This window comes from Anser anser (genome assembly GCF_964211835.1).
Source record: "Anser anser genome assembly, chromosome: 17".
NCBI lineage: Eukaryota > Metazoa > Chordata > Aves > Anseriformes > Anatidae > Anser > Anser anser.
In genome coordinates, this window is record NC_139738.1 from 7,784,418 (window position 1) to 7,812,184 (window position 27,767).

At 55.6% G+C, this 27,767-nt stretch overlaps 1 protein-coding gene across 3 annotated transcripts in view; it reads left to right on the forward strand.

Annotated features, from left to right (window-relative positions):
• FBXO42 (F-box protein 42) overlaps positions 1 to 27,767 on the forward strand; it is a 50,979-nt gene that overhangs the window by 3,455 nt on the left and 19,757 nt on the right. For 2 of the 3 annotated variants that reach the window (XM_083802653.1, XM_083802655.1), the window contains exons 2-4: positions 9,927 to 10,193; positions 13,422 to 13,538; positions 20,882 to 21,016. In XM_083802653.1, the coding sequence (XP_083658779.1) occupies positions 9,944 to 10,193; positions 13,422 to 13,538; positions 20,882 to 21,016 (502 nt within the window). In that variant the 5' untranslated portion in view covers positions 9,927 to 9,943. Of the gene's footprint in view, positions 1 to 5,366; positions 5,506 to 9,926; positions 10,194 to 13,421; positions 13,539 to 20,881; positions 21,017 to 27,767 lie in introns of those variants that run through there. The other variant, XM_083802654.1, reaches the window with a different exon arrangement.

A 27,767-nucleotide genomic window follows, 5' to 3' on the forward strand; every position in this document is an offset into this window, starting at 1 on the left:
CTCGTTCCGGTTGCTCCTCGTGGTGCTGTTAAACACGAGGCGAGGGCGGTATCGCCGTGGTTCTTTGATGCCTGCAGACCGTGGGGCATCAGATCCCTGCGGCGGCGCGCCGCGGTGCCTGCCGAACCCGCCCGAAGCAGAGCGCCGAGCAGCCGCGGCTCCGTCTGTGCCATTGTTGTCACGGCCATTCTGTGGCTGAGCAGAAGGAGCTAAAATTATTTTCGTTCCGTTCCTCGTGTGGCTGTCGGGCAGCCACCTTCAATCCGTCCCGCTGAATGCGCTCCCTTCCTGCGTTTGTGTTCGGGCCGCCTGTTTTTTCCCCGCCGCAGCTGGACGAGGGGGGACTCCAGAGCCTCCCGGGGCCGAGCTGTGGGAGCAGCCGTCGCCCCTCCGCCCGTCGGGCGCGCTGCGAGCTTGGCGCAACGTCCCCGAATCCGGGGTTGCTGCTGCCATGATGCGGGTTAGATTTCTGCTTTTTTTCCTCGTTTTTCTTAGTGTTTAATACCCTCAGCAAGCAAGCTGCGTTTGCGAAGAGGATCGTCGCACGGGATGGCCAGCTAACCCCTGCCGGGGGTGATGCAACTCTAACTAGCAGCGGGTTCGCTTCGTGGTGCGCTGCCCGCTTGGTTTCTCAAAATAAGTTCCTACCAAAAAGGACGGCGGGTTCTCAAAGAAGCGTGGAAACGGCAGCAAACGCTCACCGACCTTGCTGGCCGGGTCTTCTGGAGGTCTGTGAGGAAACCGGCCCTCGGGGAGCCCGCTGCCGGCGTCGCAGGGCTGCGCCTTCCTGCAGGTGGCTCAGCTGCTCGCAGCGTGCGTTCGGCGGTGCTGCTGGGCTGCTCGCTGCCCCGAGCTGGGCTCGGACGTGCCCCGGGGCCGTGCCCCTGGCTCTTCGTGCTTTATGGACCTGCTGGAAGCCGCGGGGGCGAGGGGATGGGGGGCGGGCCCTCCTGCCCCGTTGTCAGCCCGGCCTGATGGGGCCGCAGTCGCCACCCCGCCGGCTGCTCCCCGCGCTTGCGTTTGTCCTTCCCTCGCCGTCGGCTTTTCCTCCCGCAGCACTTCAGGGAACCCTCTGGCTTTAAACGCCGCCGCTGTTTGCTGTGAGCCCCCCCGCTCCCTACAAGGGGCAGTTTTATGGGGGAAGCTCGGCCCCTGCCCGCCGCTGACGGATCGCGGTGACGGTGAGCGACGGAGGCGCTGCCCAGTGCCAGCTCGCAGGCTTGGGACGGTTCCACGGGCCCTGGAGCTGCCCTGCCTTTGGTCCCCTTCCACCGTCGCCTCTCGGCGCGGTGCTGGCTGTGCCCTTCGCTGGCACCAGCACCTCGTGCTCAGGGCCCCGTCGGCACCGCACCTTTCTCCGCCCGCGATGCTGCGAGGGGGGCGCGGGGCTGGGTGTTGGCAGAGCGCGGTGTGCCGGCTGTTTGCCCTCCCGGTTAGCATCCTGTGCTTAAACCCCACCGGTGATGGACGCAGGCACGTTGTGGGTTTATGCACAAGAGCCCTCCTTACGAGCGTCAAGACGAGCCCTTGAGCTGCGTGCTGGCTTCTCCGGCATCTCGCTGTTCCCGTCACCCTTTTACGCTTTGACCAGCGCACCTTTGTGCCCGCCTCCAGCTCGCGGTCACAAACAAGAGCAGCTCTTGGTGCCTTCTGCGCGCCCAGCGGAGCTCCTTCAGCACGGGTCGGGGCCGGCAACCCCAGCGGGTTTTTGGTCATGTCTCTCTGTGTGAAGTCCTGTTCTCCAGCAGCGAGGGGAAGCAGGTGCTCCCTGTGGTGTCGCAGTCGCTGTTTCACGGGCAGCGCGGAGCCAGGTCTGTTTAAGGGCGAAGCGGAGAGCTCGCTGGGTGCCTGGCTCCGCGGTCGGCAGCTTTCCCCACGGGCTCTGCGTTAGGAACCGAATGAGATCGTTTGCGGCGGGTGAAGGAATGCGCTGAGGTTCAGCAGGCAGCACCGCGGGAGAGGCTCCTCGAGGTGGCGAGCATCTCCTGACGGCATCTGTGCCCGGGAGGCGCTAGGTGCCCCGGTACCCGGCGTGCTGACAAAACCACGGCGTCAGCGAGCTCCCGTGCGGCCAGCAGTGCGTCTGAGAGCTGCGGGCACCGATGGAAGTCAAACCTTGGCTGCCGAGCCTACGCTAACGCGTGGCTTTTTCCAGCGCATCCTTTTTTTGGCCTGAGAGGCAGTACCACCGGGCTCGTCCCCGGCTCGGACGAGCCGTCTCAGGGCTGCCCGTCGCTTCGTTTCTCGGCCAGGCGTGCTTTGTGCGGGTGGGCTGCAGGAGGGCTTTGCTCGAAGCCCTTCCTCCTGCCCCGCGTGCACCGGGGGCTGCCGGGGGGAACTGGAGGGCGGGCGACGAGCGCGACGGGTCGCCCTGCCAGAGCTCGGCCCGGCCGTCGCGGGGTGCTCGCCCCGATCACTGGAGCCCCCCGAGGCGCGGGCCGCTGCTGGAGGGCGTTGTGTGGAGCAGGCAGCGCTTCAGTGGGAGCTGTGCTGGGAACAGCTGCTCGGGTGCATCAGTTAGGTGGGGCTAAGGAAAGGTTTTATGTAGGAAAACAACAAAATCCCGACCGCGGGGAGCAAGCGGCTGACGGAGGCTGTCAGGAAACCGGGAGCGGAGTCACCCGGCGCCGCTGGGCAGCTGCGCTCAGCTCGTCGCTGCGGGAGCAGCCCCCCTACGACGCGTTTTACATGGCACGGTTTTGCCTGAGCAGGGTTTCTCGGACACAAGCAGGCTTTGGGGTGCCCGGGAGTGTAAATGCAGGAGCGATGCCCCCAGGTTGTGCTTTCAGACTGACTTCTCATATGTTCAAAACTTGGCCGGTTTTTAGGTGCCTTTTCCCCGATGACTCGGCTGTAAATTTGCCTGAAATCGATACAGGCGTTGGCCAGTCCTCGTGGCTTTGGTAGGGCTGAGAGATGCCAGTGAGAGGGAGGGAGTGCTGTGTCATTCGTACAGGCTGTCCCCCAAATAATTAAGGACAAAATATTAAATGTTATTAATTATTAAGGACAAAATATTATTAATTTGTATTAATTATTATTAAGGACAAATAATTTAAGGAATTAATTTAAGGCTGGCTTTGGGATCGTTCTTTTCTGGCTCGCGTGCGGGTTTGCCTTCGTTTTGAATTTCATTGTGTTCTTTTTTTTTTTTTTTCCTTTGTGCTAGAAAAATTTCAGGTGAGAATAAATTTAATGAAGGGCTTGCAGGGATCCAGTAGAGGGGGTGCGTGAGCGCAAAATGCCGCTGCTTCCCAAGCCCCCGGGACGTGGGGTGGTTCGGGTCGGGCGGATGGATGCAGGAGCACACGCAGCCCGTCCGCCCGAGCGCTGCGGCCCCGCCGAGCAGGTTTCCAAGCTGGCCACGTCTGGGTTCAGCCTCCTGGAGCGGCCCCATCGGCGTGCGGAGCCCCAGCCTGCGCCCAGGCCCACTGCTCTTCGGCTGGGGCGGCGTTGGACGTGGGAGAGCGGACGGAAACCCACGTCTGTAGGTGGCTGGGTCACCTCTGTAACCTCGTGGTGAACACGTTTAGCGGTCGACGTGCTTAGATTTGGGGTCCGTTGGCCAGCAGCCCGCGGGTGAGCTCGAGCGGTACCCGGTAGGTACGTGACCGGGCGGCTTCTGTGCTCTCAGTGCTTCTCACGCCAGCTCTGTCCCCTTGCGGAGGTCTCGGCGGGTTTTGCACACCCGGAGCCGTTCTCAGGGCACTAACAGCCGCAGAAGAAAGCCTTCAAATCCCCTTCGTCGTGGATGCGTCTGGTTTTTAGGACGGGGTGCTCACGATCACTTACTTAGCGGCTTTCTGCAGTGGCAGCTGGTCTCGGTGCTCGCACTGCCCGCTCTGGTTCTTGGTTTGTTAATATTTGATTAAGCTCTTAGCCCAGTTCTGATGCTTCTGGTTTCCTCCTGTTTGTTCCTTCAGCAGATTCTAAGGACCATTTTCCTACGAACCCTTGCAGGGCGGTGCTGTTAATCCCTGCAGCTTCCTTTTGTTCTCAGGAGCCATACGCTAAGTGAGAAGCGTGCGACGCACGGGCTGCCCGGGCTAAAACCCAGAACGAACCTCATCTTTTATCATCGTCAGTGCTTTAATTCTGCAGGAAAACCTGGCCTAGCAGGCAAGGCGTGCAGTGGGAGGTCCGAGTTTGGAAACCTGCGGGTGGAATTTAGGAACCCTTGATTTTCAGGGTTGGAGCTAGGTCTTATATGGAGGAAAAGACAATTTCCTGTTGAAAAGCAGCTAAAGGGAAAGGCTGTGCTTCAAAGAACTTGCAATTGCCTGTTCTGGGGGACGGAAAGGAAGGCTGGGTGCAGGTGTCCTCGCGGTCCCGTTCATTCATCCTGCCAGCAGCCATTTCAGGGCCGGTGCCCGCGCAGCAGCACAGGCAGGATATTGCTCATCGTTTTGCTTCCCAGAGGCTTTTTTTTGACTAAAATTTGTTTTGTTTTGTTTTTCCCCTTGCTGAACGTGTCTGGCAATTGTTTTTCAAGTGAGCTGGCTCTAACTGCTGCAAGTGTCCGAGGGCCTGAAGCGCCGCGCTATTAACGTACGTTTAGCAGGGTTTCCCAGGAAATGTGCTTCTGCTCACGAGACAAAACCATATCCCTGCCCCAAATCACAAGCAATTAACTGTGCTGATACCGTTTATCAGCCGAAGCAGCGCTGGAAAAGTTTCCGCTCCTTCTTAGTCTTCCTTGCTTGCGTGCACACCCTTCGCTTCGCTCCCTGCGCTGCTGCCGTGGGAGAGCGCCGCGCGCTCCGTCTGACCCCTGCAGTTTTCAGCTGGGAGAGGGCTGGTGAGCGAGGGCAGCGGAAGGCAAGCTGGGGGGAAGCTGCCACCCAGGCCTTGGTGGCACGGCTGCTCCAGGACCCTCGGAGCCTTTTTTTTTTTGACCTGGCTAAGCGAAGAAGCCCAAGTGGCTTTGCTGCCTCCCGAAGCGCTGCCCTGCGCGCGGCGGGGCTGCTGCCAGGCAGGAGAAGCAGTTGCAAAGTATGAGGAAGAGTCTGGAGCAGGTTGGAGGCAGCTGCTGTCTCCCACCCCTAAATTAGCTCTGTAACTCCGGATTGCCAGGAGCAATTAAACGTTCCGCAGAGTCCCCTTCTCCTTCCAGCCGGAGCAGCCACCAGCCAGGGCTGGGTCCTTTAACACACCTTTATTTTTTTCCCAGGTGAGAGCACAGCTTCCACGATTGTGTTTGGATAGCGAGCTTTTTGTGGCATGTGAAAATGAGCATTCCCTTATGAGTAATGTGCTGTGACTCAGTACGATTGCACGGCTGCTTGTTTTCATTCAAGAACTTTCCCTTAGAGGATTTTTTTTCCTAAAATCTGTTGACTTCATAGAAGAGGGGAAAAAAAAAAAGTCAAAAACTCTGCGGGTTCAGGCGCTTCTTCGACAGCTGAGCCAGTTCTGCAGGGAAGAGGAGGTAGCTCGGGATGGGAACCACCGATGCCACCCATGCCTGTGAGCTGGGGTCCTTGGGACCCGGGAAGGTGCCAGCAGGTAGGGAAACTTTCCTGTGCCGGGGGGGGTTTGCGCGAGCAGGGTCCCCACGCCGCGACCAGCCTCCGAGAGGTGCTGACGCCTGGCAGGTTTTTGGTCTGCATTTTATGTTCCTCATCTGTTTGTTCCGCTGCAGCGGCTAATTACTTTAGCAGAATAAATAGCAGGTTCTTAAATATATTCAGGAAGGGAGGGAAGGAATATTGAAGGGCTCAGAGAGGAGGAAAAGAGTTATAAAATGTTTTGCCAACTGGCAGAGCAGCAGCTTTTAGGATCAGCCAGGCAAACGCGATCAGCGCTGGCAGAGCTCTGCTCCCATTGTCCTTCTAGCGTCCCTGTAGGTGGTATTTTAAAGCAGTCGCGATTCTTTGTTGGTAAGGCTTTAGGCTAACTGTCAAACACTCTAAAACATTGCTGCTGCTGGGATATAGAGGCTCTTCCCCTGGCCTGGGGGCTGTAAGGTACGAAACAAGACGATGCTTCGGGGCGCTCGTGTTAGCCGTCGCGGTGATCGGCCCGAGCAGAACGGGGCTGCAGGATCTGTCTTGGCAAGTCGATCGCATTGCACACGCGCCTTGATGAGCCGCAGCTGTGTAAATCCCTTCACCGCAGCTCTCCGAGTGCCGGGGTTGCTCGGACAGGAACTGTAGCCCGTATACCAGCTGCAGCGCCAACAGATCGCGCCCGGTCCGAACACCGGGTGCAGGACGGGAAGCGAGCCGCGAGGGGAGCACAGAAACGCCCCGCGCTGCTCTGCGGCTGGCTGATAGGAACGCTGCCCTGGGATTTCCTCCTGCAGACCTGCTGACTGATGGCCGGAGGAGCTGGCTCCTGCCTGCCTGGGGTGCTGTAGCCTTTTCGTTTGGGACGCTGGGCAGGGTTGGAGCACAGGGCTTCTGCCCAGCGGTGTGCAAAGCAGGTCTCGCCCTCCGGGGGTCGTTATTCCCAGCCCCCTGTTCCCCTGCCACGTGAGCAAGGTCCACGGCCGTGGCGCATCAAGCTTGAAGGGTTGTTTTGGAGCCAGCTGCCTCTTGGGAGCTGAGCTTATTGATGATCTTTTCCTTGAGAAAAATAACACGGTGTGGGTGTGAAAGCTTGGAGGGCAGTTATTTGTTGCGCGGGCACTTGAGGAACGAGGATCTAGCACAGCAGATGCATTTGTGTATTCATAATATTATAAAGTGGTCTGGTAAGGCAAGCTGTAATTAAGTCCTGGATGGTCTGTGGTCACTTGTATTTCTTCTGGGGGAACGCAGAGGAATTTCCTCGCTCTCCTGAGCACAGGCTGCCGTACCGCTGCCCTGCCAGCTCCCTGTTCAGCCCGCTTCCTGCAATTTTCCAGCGAGAGCTTCAGGACTGCGTGTGTGTGTTTAATGAGCGTTACAAGTAAGATGTCTGGGAGAGATGTGCGCAGCAGGAAGCTGTCTTGGGAAGCAAACTTAGGGACTGATTTCAATCTGCACCCTGCCTGCGGGAGCAGGGTGCTGCTTTCTGTTAGCTCAGCCCCGTACGACCATTGGCATCGATGCTGGCACGCTTGTTATCCCAGGAGGGATAAAAGCCATCTCTGCAGGAGGCTTCTGGAAAAGGGATTTGATCCAGGTCTGTTTCATAACGAAGCCTTCCACGGCCAGGCACCACCGTTAGGCCTTGTCCTCCCTGAGGGCAGAGGGGCAGGCAGAGCTCAGCGTGACTTCTCCAGCCCCAGAGCTGCACGCGAGCACCTGCAGGACCCGATGGAGCCCCACGAGCTCTTCCCGCTGCCCCTGCCTTTCTCGAAGCGGCCTCGGAGGTGCTGTCCTGCACCCCCAGCTCCTTGCACGTGATGGCATCCTTAGCTTGCACCTTCTCCCAGCTCGCGTAGATGGGTCCGTGCGCCTGTGATTAACCGGTGTCCTGTGGCTCCTGAGCCTGCTCCCGAGGATCAAAATTGGGATTTAATAATTGTGCTCTTTATAGCTGGGAAAAGTCCTCGTTAGGAGGGCGTTTGTTCTTGCGCTGCTCAGCTGCCGTCCTCCAGCAGGTTCTGGACGTTATGTGGGCAGTAAATACAAGCTGTTGGGAAACACATCGACGTAATCCTTGCTTCTCGGCCTTAACAGCAGGTTTGTGTGAACCTGGCAAGCCGAGGCTTATGTTCAGCGCTGTCACCTCCAGGCGTCCCATTGCACCGGACCCGGGTGCGCTTCACTTTGCTTTCCCAGCACGTCGCACGCTTTTGGGGTGCGAAGCGCCCTCCGCGCCGCCTCTCCTGCTGTGCTGCTCCGTTCCCCCAAGCCGCGAGGCCGGCGCTGACCCCGAGCTCCCCGGCTCGGGCACGACCCGAGCAGCCGGGGCTGCGGGCTGGGGAGCCTCCGGCTTCCTGCAGCGCTGCCCGAGGTGGAAGTAGGCACATATGCTTCCTGACTGGAGATGCTTTTGCTTGGAAAAGACCCAACCCACTGCTTTTTAATTTATTTTTTTTCAGTGTGATTTTTTATTTTTTTTTTTTAGTTTTCAATTTCTTAATCTTTGGGAATTTGTGCATTATCTGCTGTGTAACGCAGTCTGCTGACGCAGCAGCACTTATGTCAGAGCGTTTGGGTTTCAGGCTTTCTTTGTCATAACATTGACTCTGGGAAGGATTTCTGACACTGGAGAATTCGCAGAGCATCTGTTAGCGTGCTGACTGCAAGTTTAATTTTGACTTGCTTTCTCCGGAAGATTGACAGCCCCCGGAATTTTCTGAAGCTGCTTCATCGGGGAGGCTGACAGGAGTGGCGGGTGACGCTGCCTAGCGGGATTTCTCTGCGTGAGAATCAGTTGTCACGGCCAGCTTCGTGCCTGGCGCCTCCGGGCTGCTGCCCCGCGGCTCTTCTGCCGGAGCTGCGCGTGGCACGGGCAGGGCAAGCCCTGGGTTTACCTGGGGTTGGGGGCAGCTTGGGGTTGGGGGCAGCTTGGGGTTGGGGGCAGCTTGGGGTTGGGGGCAGCTTGGGGTTGGGGGCAGCTTGGGGTTGGGGGCAGCTTGGGGTTGGGGGCAGCTTGGGGTTGGGGGCAGCTTGGGAAGAGGGGGCAGGTTGCATCGCTGGAAGTCTGCTACAGCAGCGTAGGTGTCAGGAGTCAGGCAGGTAACTCAGCCTCCTCCCAGCCGTACCTGCCGTGACACTAAGAGCTGGGTAAAAGCGAGTTGTCTGAGCTGAACTCGGGCAAAGTCTGCCTCGTTTCCCCTGGTGAGGAGCAGGCCTGCTCTCTGGGTTCGCTGGGGGTGGGACGTGTCCCGTAGCCGGGGGGCCACGGGCTGCGCTGGGCGGTGGGACGGGGATCTGGGACCTTTCGGTCCTGCGCTGGTGGGTGCCGGTGCTGGTTCCTAGCAGGCAGGGGCTGGGCTCTGCTTCGCGCCGGCCGCCACGGGTTTGGCGGCGGTCCGTAACCCGTGCCCGGTCCGTAACCCATGCCCGTAGCCAGACTGGACGCGGCTACTCGTTAAGGTGGATTTACTTCGCAATGTGTTCCTGTCATCGTTGCCGAATGCCTCGCGTGCTCTGGATGGCTGGAGCGACGGTATCCCAGCCTGTCGTCGGCAGTAAATCCTGTGGGGTTTCTCTTTCCTCACCTACCCCGAGCAGCCACTTGTATAAAACAGAGAGGCGGACGAGGGGTGCGAGAGGGGCGCTAAAGGAGAGCGGGACGGGGCTTTTCCCCCTCTTCCCGCAGCAGCGTGTGCTCCCTGGGAAGCCCCAGCACCGGCGTGCAGCAGACTCGCTGGCCAAACTGGTTTCTCAGGGGAGGAGCGGCTGCGAGCTGTCCCTCGCTCCTGTCCCGCCTGGCTCCCCGGGGATCCCGGTCCTGCCCCCCGCCCCGTGCCAGGCACCGGCACCTCCTCGCCCCGCAGCTCGGCGCTGCCAAACCGCGGGCAGCTGCGGGGACGCCGCTGCCACGTCCTGCCCCCGGGGCCTGCCGGGGCTAGCGGCGCAAGGGGAGGCCGTGGGGAGCGGGGCTGTCGCAGGCTCTCGTTCCTGTGGTGGGTTTTCTTTCTTCCTTTTTGCTCTCCCTGGTGCTGTCCGCAGGCAGCGGCGGGGCTGAGAGCGGTGAGAGATGAAGAAGTGGCCTGGGAAAACGCTCCGCGGCCAGAGAGTGGCGTGACGTGTTTGCTTTCCCAGCAGAGGCGAGCCTTGCCCCGCCGATGGTGGTGGTTAGCGTTTGTTTGGGGGAGGAAAGGTGCCGAACCTTTTGTCTGCACGCCCCGGCTGCTTGGTCTCTTGAGCTCATTCCTAAACTGCGTGCAGCCTGCTTCAAAGCCTTGCAAAAACCACGTCCTTGACCTGGAGCTTACTGGTGCAGGGCTTTGTGTAGACCTCTCGTGTAACGTGCGCGGCTTGCAGCTGCGTTTCTGATGCTGTTGGGTTTCGCTCGGTGACCTCAGTGTTGTCTCTCTCTCGAAGCTGTGAAGTGGAATGCCATGGCCAGCTCCTCGGACAGTGAAGATGACGGTTTCATGGCCGTGGATCCCGAAGAAGCTGTGGTCGAAGGGACGATGGAGCAAGATGACGAGCCCCATGCTGAGCTGGAGGTGGAGGAGACCAGGCATAACAGATCGATGTTGGAGCTCCCCGAAGAGGTTTTGGAATATATCCTGTCCTTCCTTTCACCGTATCAGGAGCACAAAACTGCTGCCCTTGTCTGCAAACAGTGGTATCGACTAATCAAAGGTACAAACGGCTGTAGTGAGAATGCGTTTTTTTTAATTGTGGGAATGTGGCTTCACGTTGCAGCTGCTCTTTGCTTTGCTTTAGACTTGCCTTTAGTTTCTCCCTTTTCACTCAGAAATCCGACTTCTGCAAAATGCCTGAAAAGCAGCTGAAGCCTCGCCTTGCTGGTGTGTTGCCGATAACTCCGGTGCTGCAGAACGGAGCCCCTCAGCTGAGGCAGCTTGCTCCCTGCCATCGGGCTGGGTGCTCTCTTTTGAAGTAGGAAAGAGCAAAACCCCAAAACCCCCACGACCAGGCTGCTCGCTTAGTTCTGCTTCTGAACGCTGCCCGTGCCTGCTAACGTGCAGCGCTCCTGACCTTGCATTCAGGCTTCCCCTCCAACACGCACAGCAGTGCCCCGCTCCCGGCATCCCATGTCTAATGTGGCTATAATTGTGCTGTGTTTGCGTCTTGCTCAATAGTTACGTTCCCAAAGCCTGTGCTTTTGGTTGGAAACAAAACCGTGCCTGGTTCTGACAGCTCTGCTGAAGATAAGTGGCAAAGTGTAAACTGCATCTACGTTAATAGAGATCTACATATTCAGATTGCCTGAAAGAGTAGCCCTGAGATACAGATACTTCGCTTTGCCTCCGTGCAGCATTAATTCTGAAGCCTTATGGGGATATTTTAATGCTAGATACATGTGATACGACAAAGAGCTCCGCTTGTAGCCTTGCGCAAACTCTACCTGCCTCGTGGCTCCCAGTGTTCCCGCATACAGCGGTGATTTCTGTTACGTTAGGCTTTGGACACATGAGTTCTGGTTGCAGGCTTCATAAAAACAGGCGCTTTGAGAGACAACCCCGGTTAAATCTGTAGGAAATGAGGCAGGCTGCTGCACTTGGGTAACTTGTTTCTTCTGGGAAGTGCAGAGCAGGTGTCAGGCGAGAAGCGCCGTGCTTTCCGCCTTTGGCGCTGCGTACGGCTGGGCAGGTGTGTGGGGTGATGTCTCATCTGTGGACTTCCTCACACATGTGAAGCATTGCTGAGATTCCAAGGATTCTCTGCCTTGCCCGGAGTTTAACAGGCTGGAGGTTGAACCAAAATGCAGCTCCTTCAGAAGTAAGCCTTGCACAATTACTTTTTGGCATAATTTTGGGCCCACGAACGCGCAGTGCTCCGGTCCTGCCGGCTCAGCAGTCTGCACCTCTGCTGAAAGGTTTTCAAGTGCCCATGGCCTTGAGTCGCTGCTTTCTCACACACGCTTGTTCCTGAAGCAGCCTTAAGAGATGCAAAGGATGCAGCTGGAGTGAGCAAGCAGCCGGTGATTCACCCCAACAGAGACTGTGGGAAACGTCCTGGAGTGTAGGGGAGGGAAGAGCAGCCCAAGGCGCCCCGTGACATTGGAGTGAGCCTGGGCGGTGAGAGGTGCTGGGCAGCCGCATCGTTTTTGTGGTGGTTACAGCGCAAAGGGAGTGTAATCACTAACGTGTGCTCTGCGAAGCAGAGGTTACTCGAGGTAAATGCTTGATTTGTTTGCTCCTGGTTAATTTTTCCTGTTTGTCAGGATACATCTGCTCCAAAATCCTACAGTTCAGGTTACGTTTCCCATGTGTCTCTTGGGGACCAGCTGCTTGAAGATCCAGGGCTTCATTTTTTGAAGCTTCCTGCTGTGTACCCCTGAGTGTGATTTCTTGCTGGGGGTGTTCCTGGCACAGGGCTTGCGGTCAGCAAACTCTCGGGGAAAAATCCCAGCAGGTTCTGGCACCTTGAGTGCAATTGCTGCCATAGCCCGGGCTGCCAGCGAGGACTGCTCCAGCCCTTCGGTGTCAGAGCACGGCGAGGCTTACACCGGCCCGGGGGCTGGACGCTGGCGTTGGAAGTTCTGTTAGCACCCGAGTGCTAGAGGTGAACGGCGTTGAGCTATACCAGGATCCGCTCTGCACGCTTTCTCAAAGCTGATGTTTTGCTGCAAAAGCGTGACGGGCTGCATCCTGCCCCCGCGGCTCTGAGCGCTTTGAGGCAGCAGGGCTTGTGGGCGCGAGGCGGAGCAGGTGCTGGGGCCACAGAGCATCTGCTGAGCTGCTGCAGTCGTAAGGCTTCACCAGCCCCTTTTCTTCCCGCAGCAAGCAGTCTCTGGCCCTTCTCTGCACAAGCACACTCTCCATGCACAGGATTAGCTGTGGCTCTGCTGCTGGTCTGCGCCGCAGGAGCTGGAGCCACCTCCTGTAGGACAGATCGACGCCCTGGCAGGCTAAGAAGGAATATTTTCACCTGACACACGCTGCCTTTTGTCACTGGCTTCTCCTCTCATATTTGCTGTAGATTACTGTCCAGTAGCTGCAGGCATTCTCTTAAAAGTTCATTATTATGTGCTGTTGGTCCTCAGTGGTCCTTTAAGGCCCGTGTGCTCCTCTGGCAGAAATGCGTGCTTACATGCAGCATTAATTTGGGTGTGATTAGCCTTGTGTTGCAGCAGAGTGGGCCAAAAACCCCTCTCAGGGAAGACATGTCCCTAATACATGGGATTTGTGTTTAAATACATGTTTATAGTGACCTGAAGTGTGCTTGTGCGTAGCTCCTTGCTGAAACAGTTGCGCTGGCACCTTTGCTCCCCACTGCCTGGCTGCGGCCAGGTGCTGGGGTGTAGGGATGCCAGGTTCGGCCTCTGCTCCCCAGAGACCTTCCTTGGCAGCAGGTGAGGTCTCCGGTGTGCTGACTGCGGGCCCCCTGCCTCCAGCTGAGCCTTCGCTGGTTGTTACAGCTCGTGGCAGAGCACCTCGGTCCGGGGAGAGCTGCGCGTTAGCGGCTGCCTCCGGGCAGCGGGGCAGAACCGCAGCCTCGCACACACTTACCTATCCCAAAGGCTTGGCTTTACCAAGCGCAGCTGACAAATAGCAAAGGTGTGGTAAATAAGTGGAGTGAACGCTGATTTTTGCGTTTGCAGAGTCCATGTTCTTCATTCTTTTGAATCCTCTGAATATCCACCAGCGTATTTATAGCCCAAATACCGGGGTTGTTTTGTAATTGCTATCATGCTGCGACTCACCACACACCACCGAGGGATAAGTTGTCATTTGCTTTGGCTTCTCCAAGCTCGCTGCTCCCTACGAAGGCTCAGGCGGCGTATACACACGCTCCTTCATATAGGTGTGTTATGTGCTGGTTTTGGATGTGCTTGTGCAACTGTGCAGACACGGTCTGTTCTAAACATGCCTCAAATTCTGCTGACGTCTCGTCTTTCTCTAGGTGTGGCCCATCAGTGTTATCACGGCTTTATCAAAGCGGTGCAAGAAGGAAACATTCAGTGGGAGAGTCGCACTTACCCCTACCCAGGAACCCCCATCACTCAACGCTTCTCGCACAGTAAGTAGCTGCCCAGGAGGGCTCCGCTCGCCCCTCGTCAGCTCTGAGGTCCCGTGGGAAGCTGTAACGAGGTGTCTGCGTTGTGCCATTCGGGGCGGAGTGGTGGCGCACGTGCCTGTTGCTGCAGCAGAGCTTTATCTGCTCGGTGTAACGCGGCAGCTCTGCCAACACAAGCACTTTACACAAGAATAGGGATTCAGTAGTTGTTTGTTGTCCCAGGTTAGAAAGAGGAAATGTTAATGGAGTTAGGAAAAAAAATCCCACCCTGTTTTTTTGCAAATTTTACGTGCAGACTTCTTTACACAGCTCCCCTTCAAGAGAAACCTCCAGTCCAGTGGCTGTTGTAGCCAGTGGGTTTGCTGACCCGCTACACGTGGGGACGTACGCTGGCTGCTTTACGCAGCACATCGACTCTTACGCTTGTGAGCAGCAGCCTGGAGGAGGCTGAGCGTGGTGTGCTTCAAAACAAAACACAAAGGGCTGCAGATGAGAGGTACTGAGGCAAGCACGCTTGCCGTGGGTGTGATTTGCTGATAGAAGTCAGCAGTTCAGTTGACAACATTGCTTAATTTATGGTGGAATTTTTGCCCTGCTTCCAAGTTTCTGGAACAGAGAACGGGTTCCCGTTGAGGGAAAGATACTTAAATAAAACTTTTTTGTGGTGCAGTGTCTGTGCCAGGCACCGTGTTGAAATATGACAAAAATTCAGTCCTTGTGGCTTTGTCGCTGGGTCAGACCTCTTTGGGAGACGGTTCTTCCGGGGAGCAAACTTTGTGTTTATGAAGGTAAATAAACATGATGTAAGCGGTGCAATTCCAAGAGCAAGCAGTCATAAAATTTTCATATTCCCGAGTAATAATTTATGAAACAGCCAACGCACAGAATGTGCAGCCTCCTGCCCAAAAAAAAGCCTAGGAGACGCTGTGGGATGTTCTGGTGGCAGCGTTCTCCTCTTCAAGGATTTCAGCGTCCTCCTAAAACTTCAAAAAGGCGCCACGTTTCGTCACTCGTTTTGAAGCAGCAACGTTAGTGAAGTGCTTCCCGATGACTTGCAGATTCACGGGTACTTTCCCTCGGTTTGCTGGTGGTGGTGTCCGTCCTAACCGGCCTGTTTCTGAGGGGGTATCTCACCTGCACCGTTTCCACCCCAGTGCCTTGGAGCAGCTTCCTCGTGCCTGGTGAGCTGTAAGGCTAGCAATGAATTACCCAAAGAAGGCCCAAATATTATGCCAAGGACTCGCTGCGTGTGCTTTCATTTTTTCTGCTGCCCAGCAGGGGCTTCCTTGGAACGTGCTGCTCCTGCCACTTGCTCCAGACTGAGTTGTTTCACCAAAGCCACAGCTCTCGGAGCCTCTGATCTCCATTAGCCTCAGTGACACCGTCCTGGCTCCGCTCAGCCCTTGGTCACTACAGAAGCATTATTAATGCACTGGATGTGCAAAAAGCTAATCTGGATTAACTTGTTTGCTGGTTTAAAATTAATTATTTTTGAACAGTTCTCCAGATCTGCGGTATCTGCTTTTCCCTACAGCAAAGCCGCGTGCGTTTGTGGGTGGATTCCAATATCAGAGCCTGGAGGAAGGTCTGATCAAAGCTGGGCTGGGCTGAGATTCCTTTCTGAGTGAGAGGCTAGAACTGAGGCAACAAATCATTAATCACAGTGCAAAGAGAATCCGAAAAACTGTGATCTCAAGTACTAATATGCGGTGAGACAAGCTAAGAACGGGAGGTCTGGGAAGGGGGAGTGAGGGAGGGCTCGCAAAACATTTTTTAGGGGTGGCTCACCAGGTTTCATGGGAAGACGTCATCTGCCGGGTATGAGTCCTTTGAAGTGAACGGGCAGCGGTAGCATCGAAGGATTGGCTAGGGCTGTCTCTTTCTTTCAAGATTTATTAGAAATATCTCAGAAGTGCTAATTTGGAGCCAATATTTAACATGACAGGTGAGAATTTTAAATAGTTAGAGGTCATCGTCTGCTATAAATTCTGAGAAACGTAATTGAAAAACTGTTCGATAAGGAATAACTAATGTGCGTTCCCGTTGTTTTATGGGGAGGAAGCATTTGTCAAGGCCTTTGATCGTACGACGAGTTTGGCTGATAACAGCCTTTATGGATGGGCTGTAGGTTTTCTGAAGGGTTTAACCAAAGCTGCACAACACTATGCAATTATCAGCAATGCTATTCTTTGAGATTTAAACATAGAGGCTTAGCGGAAGATGTACTTCATGCTTAGGTTTCTGAGATGAAGACCAGGTAGGTGTCTGAACGTGGAAAGTTTGCGGCAGTCATCTAATTGTCTTCTTTAGCCCTAATGTATAAGCCTGCAGAGATCATACCAGGGCAATGACTCATGCAGTTAAATAACTGGCTGCACTCAGAAAGTGATGTCAAAAGGTGGAGGAATGCAGAAAAGGAAAGGCAGCAAAGGAATGTTGACCGTTGAGCCAGAAATATTGATCCTTTGATGGAGGAGTTGGTTCTGCGGTGACTAATTGTAACTGAAATGTTTCCGTACGGTCTGGGGAGCATGGTACCAACGCGATGACTAATTAAAGCAAACTTACCCTGAGAGACGAGGGAAAAACTGGAAAGATGTTTGTTTTACAGGACGGGCCGCTTCTCAACCAGAGCAAGGGGACCAAGCAGCTACAGCTTTTGTTCTTCCAGCTTTGCTAAATATATCGCTGCCTTCTGACTGCGCTGAGTCCCTGGTCTGACTGCAGCGGGGAAATTGTAGAGCAGAAGGGGGTAGGTGCAGGATTTCTACACACACACACACACACCCCACGCAGAGGTGGAAGGCAGTTGCAGAGCTGAACTTTCCGAGGTCCGGAGCATTCTCGTCGTGCCGCAACTTGCGGCGCAGTTGGCGTAAACACCGGTGCCAGCCAGCGGGCCCGGGCCCTTTCATCCGCAGCCCTGCCTCCCGGCGCCGCGCTCGCGCTGCCTCCCGTGCCAAGCGGGCTGGGCACGGCCAGCTTCTCCCTGCGCGACCCAGCGCGCCTGGAAGGATGCACTGCTGGCGGCTCAGCGCCCAGCTCGGCAGGGCGCTGCTGGGAGCACCGCCGAACACGCAAGTGAAGAGGCTGTAAGGCTGGGGTCGCGTTCGAAGGAGGCGGGGAGCTTTTCTGCACCGTCTCGTGGCGCTGGGGACTGCGTTTGTGGTGCTGCACCTCCTGCCCTGAGCCGAAGCTAAGGAAGCACGGGAGCTCCGTCAGGCTGGCGCCATCAGTAGCTGGTGGGGCCGTGTTGTGGGGCAGTTCTGAAGCCGTGATGGCTCGACAACGGTTAGCAGCAAAGCTGCGGCGCTATTTTCAGCTGGGAGCCGTGTAGCAATGGGAGTTCAACTGCCAGCTGACTTTTCCCCTCTCTCTGATGGGGAATCTGACCTCTGAACTTGACTCCCATATGTATAGGTTACTGTATTTGATGTACTTGACGTTTAGAAAGTCAATGCCCTCTAATTATCACAAAGGGCACGTGTTTTGCATTCAGGTTTCCCTTCCCAGTTATAGTCCATTGATCTTTATTTTGGTTATCTCACGCTCTGGGTGAAAAATCTGTGATGCTTTGTTCGTGGCTGTTGTGCAGCACAGAGGGAAAACAGGAATGTGTTCAAAATAAGCTGCCTTTGCAGTCTGTTTGCGTATCGGTGTCTTCAAATATCAGAAATATTTATTCTTTTTTCCAGTTACAAAAGCATGCCGTCTCTGCAATACTGAAACTCTGGGACACGCTGAATTTGACTGGAACCTAAGTCCTTTAAAAAAATAAAAATCCATCCCAGGGTTTCAGCTCCTCTTTGCTTTCCACCCAACAAAGAGCTGAAAGCACTGCGGATGCACATCTTCCTCCTTGGGTTTGTTCTGCACCCTGAAAGGCTGGTATCAAACCGGAGTTTTCAGTTGTGCCTGTGTTAATTACTTTTTCTCAACCTAATCTGTCTTCCTTGGCTTCAGAAGCTTTGAATGGCTTGCTAAGAAGAAGCAGGAAGGCAAAGTTTAAATTATTTTGGTCTGGGATTAAAATACATGCCGTGCGGACGTCATGGTGCCTGTCTGGCTGGCCGGTTTTTTAAATCCAAATAGAGCAGAGGAATGTTGCCACCTCCCCTCAAAATAATAAATGAGCTGCACCGTGTGTGAAAGCAGGAGTTGCCAAGGCTTTGGCGTGGGGAGGAGGTAAGAGGCTCTCGACCTGTCACGATGAGGTAGCGATCAGATTTCTAAGGAAGCAGTAAGCTCTCAAGAAACGTTGAGCAGAACCCCCCCAGAAGCACGGTGTTGCTTTGCACCGGTTGTGAATTGCACGTGCTTCGGGAGCGGCGCACTGCCTGGTACCCTCACCTTCCTGAGCCGTAGCAGCCTGCGAGGGGTCGTACCGTGCACAACTGGTACCAGGGCTGGTCCTGGGGAGTGGGTGAGGCTACAGACATGCCTTTGCTCATTACTCCTGGTCCCGCTCGTTATTCCTTCCTCATTATTCCCGGTTCTGCTCCCCAGCAGACGTGCTGGGGGGTCATGCAAACCTCCTCCGCCTGTTTCGGTGCCAAGGCAGGCCAGCTGGCATCCCAATCCAGGTACCTCCTGAAGCCCGCGCAGTTACTGCGCCACTATTTACATTGCTCAACGTATCCCCCACCCCAAAGGCAGCTCCGCAGGTATTTTGCGTGGCGTAGGTGTGTATTATACAGCTGGGCGAGATGTGGTTTGAGATGAAGCCTTCAGCTGCAGGTACGGACCCTGTGTGGATGCACGTGCGGGGTTGCTGGGCGGTCCCGCGCTGCCCTCGCATGTCCCCCGGCCCCGCTGTGTGGCCAGCTCCGTGCCCCGGCCTTCCCAGCAAGAGCCAAGGGCGTGAGGGCGGCCGGCTCCTCGGCGGGCTCTCGGCAGGGGAAGCAGGCGGTCTGGCTCCCTCCAGCCCAGACGCTCTCTCAGTTGTTCCGTGGTGGTACGAGCTCCCCCGGAGCAGTCCCGTGTCCTGTCTGCTCAGCTAACCCAAATCTATTTTTATTTTGTAACTCGTGGAGCTGGTGCACAGCCACGTACAGCAAGTGGTGTAGAGACGGAGGAGGAGCGGCGCAGCTCGCACCCCTGCCCTCAGCTTTGACTTCAGCACGGAATGATGCTGGCTGTCGGAGCTGCTGCGCTCATGCGCTGAGCTTACAGGCACGCAGCGAACTTGAATTTCTCTTTTACATTTTCTCTTTTCAAGTTCCCTTCCCAGCTAGAGCCCTGCCCTCCCCGTGCTGCTGATTTTGCAGCCTGCCTTGTGCTGGTTATTTATGGTGTCGCAGGGTCCTGTGTGCGGACACCCGCCCTGGAGGGGCTTCTGCGTGCCCCGGCGTGCTTCTCCACGTCAGACCCGGGGGTCATGCACTGCCCCGCACCGGGGGCTGCCTGCCTGAACTTTGCCTTTTCCTTTCGCTCTTCGCTGCTGTGCGATATATCGCTTGTCATGGTGAGGGCGATGGTTCCTGCTCCCTCCAAGCCCCAGCTGATGCCCTTCAGCTTTCCCGGAGCGTAAAACCCCGCGTCTTTCTCCTGCACCCTGGTGTACGTGCGCACGGGCGAGTCACTGCGGTTCCCCCCCTGCTTGACTTGATAGCAAGCGCGCGAGGAGTCGCTGTGCAGGCACTGTTCGTGTTGAGAAGGCAAACGGTGGGGTTTGGGGCTTTGCTGAAGGCTCTTGTGTGTGAGGTTGGGCTTTGCTGGGAAACGCGTTGGTTCTGAGCGGGATTCAGGCAGCGAATCCTCTTTGCAACGAGTGTCAGTGGGGATGCGGTCCCGTTTTGGGAGGGATTTGGGTACTTTACCCTCGTCTGAACACATCCAAGCAGGTGGGTGCCCAGGGCGGAGGCATGCTGCTTCCCTGGCATAGCAGGGCTCGTGCTGAGGGACCGCAGGAAGGATTTTGTGTTTTGGGACCATCCATTTGTGTGCTGCTGAGTTTGTGGTGACTGGGGGCTGTTAAATATGCCCCGGGAGATGCTGTGACCAGCAGAGCAGCTCCTTGCAAGGTAGATCCGGCCTTCAGCAGCAAACTTGTCCTTGCTGCCAAAGCTGTGTGCTTTCCTTTCCAGAGCTCTGCAGGAAAAAAGGGGAAGACTTTTTGAGAAAACGCAAGAATTGAGATTTTCAGGCCGTGTCAGGTCAAGGGAGGATTGAATTTCTAAAAGCGGAATGCAGCCGAGGCATGTACCTGTTGCTATCGCCCCTCTTTTCAGGCCAGAGGATTGGCAGGTTACAACGCCTGTGCCGGAATTGCCCGTGGAAATTTAATCCTTGCAAACTTAGAGTCAGGGTGCGCGTGTCCGTCAGAGCCACCGCCGGAGGACGAGCTCCTTCTCCCTGCGCCACCGTCCTGCCCCGTGCGCTCTGCGCGAGGTGGCCCCGGCGGGGTCCCAGGGCCCTGCCCGCGAGTGGTGGGGGAGCCCCGAAGAGCCACGGGCATCCCGCGGTGCGGGGCTCGGCCCTGACAGGCAGGGGGGTGCTGTGTGAATTCGGCGGGGCTGGGGCTGGCTGTGAGGGGAGATAGACCAGGAACTGGGGAGCACCGCTCGTATCCTCAGCGCCTCTCGCGTTAATCGCAGTGGTTTGACTTTCTGAACGCGTTCGCATCGTGCTGGCGTGCTCACACGCATCCTCCAAGGCAGATGAGCTGCACCATCCGTGTCTGCTCTGCATATGTTTAATTTAGGGCTTGTCAGAGGTGCCTGGGTATCACAAGCTGGCTCAGCACACTGATTATTTTTTTGCTGCTGAGTTCGGCTTTGAGCCAAAAGCTCTCTCTCTTCCCTCTCTGAGGGGTTGTCAAGTGTTGTGTTCCCTCCCCGCTCCCCTTCGTGCTGCCTGATCCTGGCCCCTAAGAAGCAAAGGGGATGCTTGTGCGAGATGCCTGCGTTTCAGTGGCACTTAGTTGTGATGAGATAAGGAGAAATGCTGTCAGCTTTGGAAAAAAGAATAAGCCACCAAGTGTAGGTGTACAGGACTGTCACTTAGTAAAATTTACAGCCCTACAAGGGATGTGAAATAGCTTAGAAAAGGTAAGCATGCTGAAAGCGTTAATCGTGGCTAATCTAATTAGCTGTAAGCTTCTAAGGCAGCTTTCTTTGCACTTTCAGGAGCAGGTCTGCTTGAGGGGATAATCGTCTTAGAAGGTTCTTGCTGGAGGTTTACACCGGTCGGGGATACTCCTGAGCTAGCCCGTGGTTTTGGGGTTGCTGTAGCCTGTTTGCTTTTCTCCTGTCTGAATCCCCGGACCGGGGGGGGAGAAAATCTTTTTCACCCAACCCATGAAGACGGGAGAAGGACGGACTAATGGTGGGTTTCCTTTCCCCTAGGCGCGTGTTACTATGACGCCAACCAGTCGATGTACGTGTTCGGAGGCTGCACGCAGAGCAGCTGCAACGCTGCCTTCAACGACCTCTGGAGACTCGACCTCAACAGCAAGGAGTGGATCCGGCCCCTGGCATCAGGTGAGGGGCAGCGCCCGGCCGCCTTCCCTAGCCCTTCTCCAGCTGCCCTGCTGCCAAAGCCCTCGTCAGATCTTATCTGCAGGGCTGAGGGGTCCCAGTCCGTGTTTCCCCGCGTGTTTTATCATTGAATGGTTTTCAGGTCACGTCCTTTTTGTGACAGTCTGGGTGTCCTCTTGCCTGCAGCAGTGTGCGGTGAGGCAGGCTGAGTTGTTTCTGGTTTCCCTCTTTGTCTGGAGAAGGTGTTCAGTGCTGGTTCATGCCACGTGGGATGAGTGACACTTAACTGCCGTCACGAGGGGCTGTGCCAGTAAGTGGTGTTGTCCCAGAGCTGCGATTTTTGAGTACCTTCGGTAGTTGCCACTTAGGTATTTTGAGGAGTGGATGAGGCATGCCCATGCTGGCTACCCACAGCAACCAGGAAAGCGTGGGAAAACAGGTATGTTCCTGCAGTCCTGCTCTGAGCGGAGCAGGAAAAGGCCACAAATGGTTTCCCACACGGGCTTTGAACTCCAAATGTCACACACAAGATGCATGTTTTTCATATATTGCTGAATTTGACTAACATAACTTTGACAAAAGCAGAAGAATTGGGGGAAGCTCGGGGCGGGGGGGGAGGGAGTATAAAACTGGCCATTTTGGCAAAAGCTTTACATTTAACGAAGAGAGGGAAGAACAAAAGGAAAAGGAGCTCAGCACCCATCAGGCGTTCCTTGCTGAGTTGTCTGCTTGGGTGCAGACTCCTTCTGCCCCTGCTTCGTGTGCTGTAAGTATTGCGCCTCCAGTATTGAAGATACTCAATCATGGTTTAAAGATGTGTTTTCCTGTCTAACCATTTTTTTTATTATGAAGTCCTGTGAAATCAAGATGTCCTGCGTACTGGTGTTACTGGAGAACTGGTCAGATGTAACTCGAAATGTTAATGCACAGCTTGGTGCTCGGTATGAGGTGTTGGTGGGATGTAAGTCTACACAGGCTTTAAACATTTCAATTTGATTTTTGAGTCTGCACGTCCAGCGTATTATGTCTGCAGGTGAGAACTAAGCAGGCTCGGACTTAAAATGGAGGAAGAAAATAAACCACAGTGCATGCTTGTGGAAACTGGCTCTTGCTCTTCCTCCTTCCGTGCCGCAGCGCTCGCCTGCTCCTCTCCCTCTGCTCAGGGTGGAGGAGAGGCCATGGGTAGCATAAACAGGATACTGGGCTGTGCAGACCTCTGGGCTGACCCGGGACGACTATTCTTGCAGCCCAGTGAGTTCTTCCGTCGGATTGAATGTGGGGCATGACTCGCAGTTAGCGCTCGCACCGCGTTAATGAACCCAGCCGCCGGCACCCAGCTCTGCGTCTCAGTCACTCCGTTGGTATTTCACAAAGTAGGATTCCCACTGCCTTACTAACAAATAGCGCTGTTAAAAGAACAAGTCCTGTGGGAATATGTGTCAGAGTTAAGTCCCATGGGAAGATCCCCCGAGGAAATATTTCTGCATGCTGTCATGAGCGCATGGAGCAAGATCAGATCGCAACTGAAACTTCAGGCAGTCTCACCGAACAGAGAGCGCTCTTGTTCGTCGGTCTTCAGAGAAGATGAGTCACCCGCGCTTGTGCCGGTGGTGGTTTCTTGCACATAGCTCCTTTTTGGTGCCCTAACCAGAGTGTTGGCACCCGCTGCCTGGGAAAGAATAGTGGCTGGAGGGGGCAAAAGCAGAGAGCTTTGAAACTTGGAGTCAGATGTAAATAACGCAGGAGGGATCTTAAAAGAAGAGCTGACGTTGATTGATTAACGCCTGCTCCAGCACGGGGTGTGTGCGAGCTAATTGCTCGTGGAGGTTGAGGGAGGAATTCCCACCCCGTTGCTGCAGGTCGCGGGCTCTGCGCTCCGTGGGGTAGGTCTGTCCCCGGGGTGCAACAGTGGCTTCTCCACCAGGCCACTTGTGGCTCGGAGAGGTGTCACCGTGCACGGTGGCCTGTGCCCTTAACCAGGGAGCCCTGGAGCACGAGCGTGGCGCCGGGGCTGTGCTAAAGGCCTTGGACCCTGCCCAGGGCCGTGGCTCCAGTGAGCTGGAGCAGCTTCGTCCCTGCCCCTCTCGGGGCTTTGCCAGGAGAAAGCTTGTTGTTGTTGTTGTTGTTGTTCTCCATACCTGCTGTTTTCATTTGGGTTTTCTTACTTGCGGGCATCAGATGAAATGACATCAGAGCTGGGTAATTCATCCCCACCGTGAGCTGCCGCACTGAACCCAGGAGTAAATATTTAGCCTTCAAAGAAATAATGGGCCCATGTTTCTTTAGTCTCGGAGACGGAGGAGGCAGGTAATTGCTTCAAAAAACCCTAATTTTTGAGGTTTCAAAGTGCTTTTTGCTTAGATCTACAACAATGGCATTGACCTTTTACTTATTAGACTGGAGCAGAACAAGAGAGTTAGTGCCCAGCTTTTATGTAGCGCTTTTTGCCGGTGGGGTGTAACGCTTTCCAAAGGCGGGTGGGCAGCAGCATCTCTATTTTAGGAACGTGAGCAGGAATGCCTGTAAACTCCTCTCCCTCAAGCTCTTCTGGCCACTCGGAGTTACTTTCCACCTCCTTCACTCCCACACGCAAATCCTGCTCGAGCAGGAGGGAGCGTAGGGAGGGATAATGGATGGCCTTTATATGTGGGAGCCCTGCAGGGGAGTTACCGATGGAGACAGGCACACAAGGGTGCGCAGAGGCAGCGCAGCCCTCGGTGCGGTGTGCGTGGATGTGGGCAAGGCTGGCCGCAGCCTGAGGGCTCTGTGTGTGCCTCTCGAGGGCAAGAAATGTGCAGCAGGGGCTGCCCGGCCGCGGAGGAGAGGTGCTCGTGCGCCCTCAGCGCCTGCTGCCGGGATGTAAAATTCGTCATTCCCGGCTGCAGAGGAGTTGGAGCGTGCACAGGAACTCCCAGCGTTTCCTACGCAGGGCAGTGACACCGTCTCGCGCTGACTCGCGAGTGCACGACGGCAGCCACGGTGTCGTCCTTGGGTCAGGGGCCCCCCAGGCAGGTGCTGTTCTCCGTGAGCGCTTTCCTCCAGCGTCGGGGATGCTTTCTTTGCCTTTATTTGCGTAGTTAATCCGGGCTCTTTGATTTTTGGCCCCTCTGCGCAGAGGCGAACCTGATCGAGGACTGGAGGTGGTTTAAGCTGGAGTTTGTTTATCCAGCTGGAGGCAAGGGTTAGTCTCAACTCCTCTGCAGCTCAAGCCACAGCACGCTGCTCTTGCAGCAAGGGCACAGGCATGACTTTGGTGTCGATAGTCCTCTGGTGCTCCCTGAAAACGAGTTCTCGTGCAGCTGAAACAGCCGTGGAAGAAACCAAAAGCTGCTTAAAACGGAGACGTCACACGCCTGGCGCAATGGGTCAGTGCAGGAGCTGCGCGGACTCCTGCGGTGAGGGCTTTGGCACAGGGCTACTGGCACGTGGGGGTGGCCAACCCAGGGCTCAGCCCCGCGCTGGCGGCAGGGAAGACTTGCCCTGTTCCCTTGCAGGTCCGTGAAACGCTCTTGCTTGGGATCCCTTCCATCTCTGTGCCCTGCGATCCGTGTGGCAGCTCCTGGGAGAGGCTGCCTCAGCCACCAGCGCGGACCCAGGCCCTTCAACGCCATCATCCACTCGGTGTTTCACGTTCATGTCACCCTCGGGCCGCTGTGGGTAATTTATAGGCAGAATGGAGACCGTATCCCCAGGCAGCTGTCTTTCTGGCTTGCCCGCGCTATTTCAGGCTCCTGAAGCAACTGTGTGTTCCTGCAGCCTTTCTCCCTTCCTGTGTTTGTTGGGTTGTGTTCCTCAGGAGCCCTGCACCACTTGGCCTCTGTCTGCCAGAGCCGTGCACCGAGCTGGGAAGTACCTTTTTCAAATCGGAGAGAAAAACGCCAATAGCTTTGCCTGTGCTCCCAGAGGCTAAATGGGCAGAGGTGGAAAGCTTTTTTTTTTTTTTTTTTAAATATCAGGGTCTTGTACCGTGCTTATAAAATAAGGAATGACAACACAAAGACCAGGTCTTTGCAGGGAGAGGAGTGCTAGCCGAAACCATGAAGTCTGCATCCTCCCTGCTCGGTCTCTGTTGCCACCCTGGGCCGAGCACCATCCCCTCCTTTGCTGCCATCGTCCCTCCAGCTGCAGGAGAAGGCGAGAGAGCCCCAGGAGTCGCAGTGCCCACCCTCAAGCACCGTGGTTTCCCACTGCTCCGCTATCGGAGCAGCTCCACAGACTCGCGGCTCAGCTCTTCCTGTTTGCTGCACGGAGCCTTGCCATGCAGCAGCCCGCGTCCGCCCTTCCGGCAGGAGGGCAGAGCTTCCCAGCGCTCGTTTCCTGGTGCTTTTGTCTCCCTGCAACGAGGCCGCCTTAGCTTTCGCTGGGGAGATGGGAGCACTTCTCACCTCTCTCAAGATTTCAGGCTTAAAACAGGCTGGCAGGCGATGCTCGGTGGGTAGATGCTCTGATCCTCTCCGTTCGTTTTCTAGACGTTGGCAGTGCCAGGGCGCAGCAACTGGTTCGTCCTCCCTGCCTCTTGCTGCTCCAGCCCAAACGAGCAGGCAGCTTCAGCACCAAGTCTGTACCGAAAGCGTTTGGGGTAGCCTTAATGTGACACAGTAAGTGTGCAAAAACCTCTCCCGCATCTGTTGCTCCAGCCCTGCTCTTTCCCCAGGCCCCGCTCCGTACCGCTTCAGCACTGCCGGTTTCTGGCCCCTGTTTCGAGGGAGAGTTTGGAGCTCAGGTTTCCCCTCGTGAGCTGAGGGGAAGGTGCCTTTGATGGTGTTGTGTCAACAGAAGGAGCAGACGAAAGGAGGGAGGAGAGACTGCTGTCACCTGTCCAAGGAGGCTGTATCAGATGTGGTCCCGGTGCGGTGGGAGGCTCTCTTGGCTGCAGCATGAGAGCACCAGGAGCCCGCCCGCTGCGTGCAGTGCAAACAGAGCGCTTTGCCCTTGACGAGGCTGTCCAAAAACCTTGCCCCGAGCAGAAAGCCCTGTTTTTGTAATCTCCTTTTGGAAAACAGCGGCAAGTTTTCAAAACACTCGGTGAAGTTTCATAACGCCGGTGCTGATACGGGGCGAGCTTCCTTTTTCGGGGCCTCCTGGGTGCTTTGTGGAGCTGAGCGGAGATGGCCTGGCCCCCGCGGCGATGGCCTGGGCCCTCCCGGGACGGGGCGCAGGGAGGTGGTGCAGCCAAAAGCCAGCAGGCACGGCGGGAGCAGCCCTCTGAACCTGCACGTCGGTGTACGTAGCGCTCAGGGCTGCGGGACGGTCCGAGGGAGCAGTGGCATTTCTGAAGAACAACCAGTCGTTTGAACGATGGAAACAGTTGCACGTCTGGATGGGTTTAGAAGCCGCTGTGTCTGAGGATCTCCTGAGATCGTGCGGATTGTTCAGCCGCTGTCCTTGACTGCGCTGCATCTTTTTTTTCTGTAGCGGTCCCTGCTGAGGCTTGTTACTGAAATACTCTGCTCTGACCCTGTATTGCGATGCTCCTGTTCCCATTGCAGAGCGACTTGCCTTGGGTCAACGCCGCGAACAATCTAAGGCATGTCCTTGCTTTGGGAAAGAAAAAGTGGGGGGGGGGGGGGACGGCAACATCCTGATCTGACCAGTGCAGGAGTCTCTAAAGCAGTGCCTCCCAGTCCCTGCGCTGCTGCTGGTCCCGAGACACCAGAACGTAGCCTGTGAGGTGCTCCTGAGCAAAACACACACGTTCCCTTGTGTGCAAGGAAGGAAACGAGGAGAGGCGATTTTGAAAATAAACTTTCAAAATTTAGCCCAACTTGCTTCCATTTACAGCCAGATACCCTTGAGGGGAAGGCTGTGAAATGATCTTTGTGTACATGTGCATTTCTAAACGTAGTGCAGCGTTGAGCAGCCCTTTTTAATTGAAGGCACACCTAACTTTTTAATAAAAACTTGGGATCACCTTGAGCGCACTAAAGCCATGTCATAGCTCCTGGCCTCCTGGGAATCAAAAGAAGTGAAAATCTGATACCTGGCACAGAATAGTGTCTCTAATTATGACTGCAGCTACTGGCTTCAGGTGTCTAACGCTTCAAAGTAGAGCAGGTTAATGAAACCCATGGAAATTCCTCGCCATATGTGCAGTGTCTTTCTGGATGAAAATGGCAGGGGATAGACCTGAATAAAGAGTGCTGTTGTAGCACTGAACCCAGCCTGGAAAAGAGGAAGACGCTTTGTCCAGGTGACTTTTCCAGATCTGGTTTGTTTCTTCCTTATTCCCCTTTGGGTTTAGTAGTTATAGGTCCTGTTCCTGCCTTTGCAGACTAAAACTTTCCACATTATCCCAAGTCTCTGTCCTTCCTGACTTTGGCACCGCAACCGAATGCTGTGTGAGCCCTCCAGCCTGGAAAGCCTTGACCCCAGTGGAAATTCTGCTTTAATCCTGGTGGGTCTGCAGTGCTGCCAACTGTGGGACTGGAGCGTGCTTATCTCGTAGCTAATTACTGCCCTTCTGAAATGGAACCGCGAGCTTCTCAGCTTTGTAACCTTTTCGATGGCTGTGTCTGTACAGGTACAGTCAGTGGCGCTGCTGCCATTTGCAGCACTCGTCACGTTCATGGCATCCTTCAGGGCGGGCACTGTCACAGCACAGGCTGCTTGGAATTGCTTTTTCCAGTTAAATGTATTGAGCTTTTTCCCTCTTTGGGCTCGCAGATTTACCAGCAAAGGGGAGCGCAGGCGCTCGTCTGTCGGGCTGGGAGTGCCGAGGAGCACCGGGGCGGAGAGCCTTTTGAGAATGCTCCGC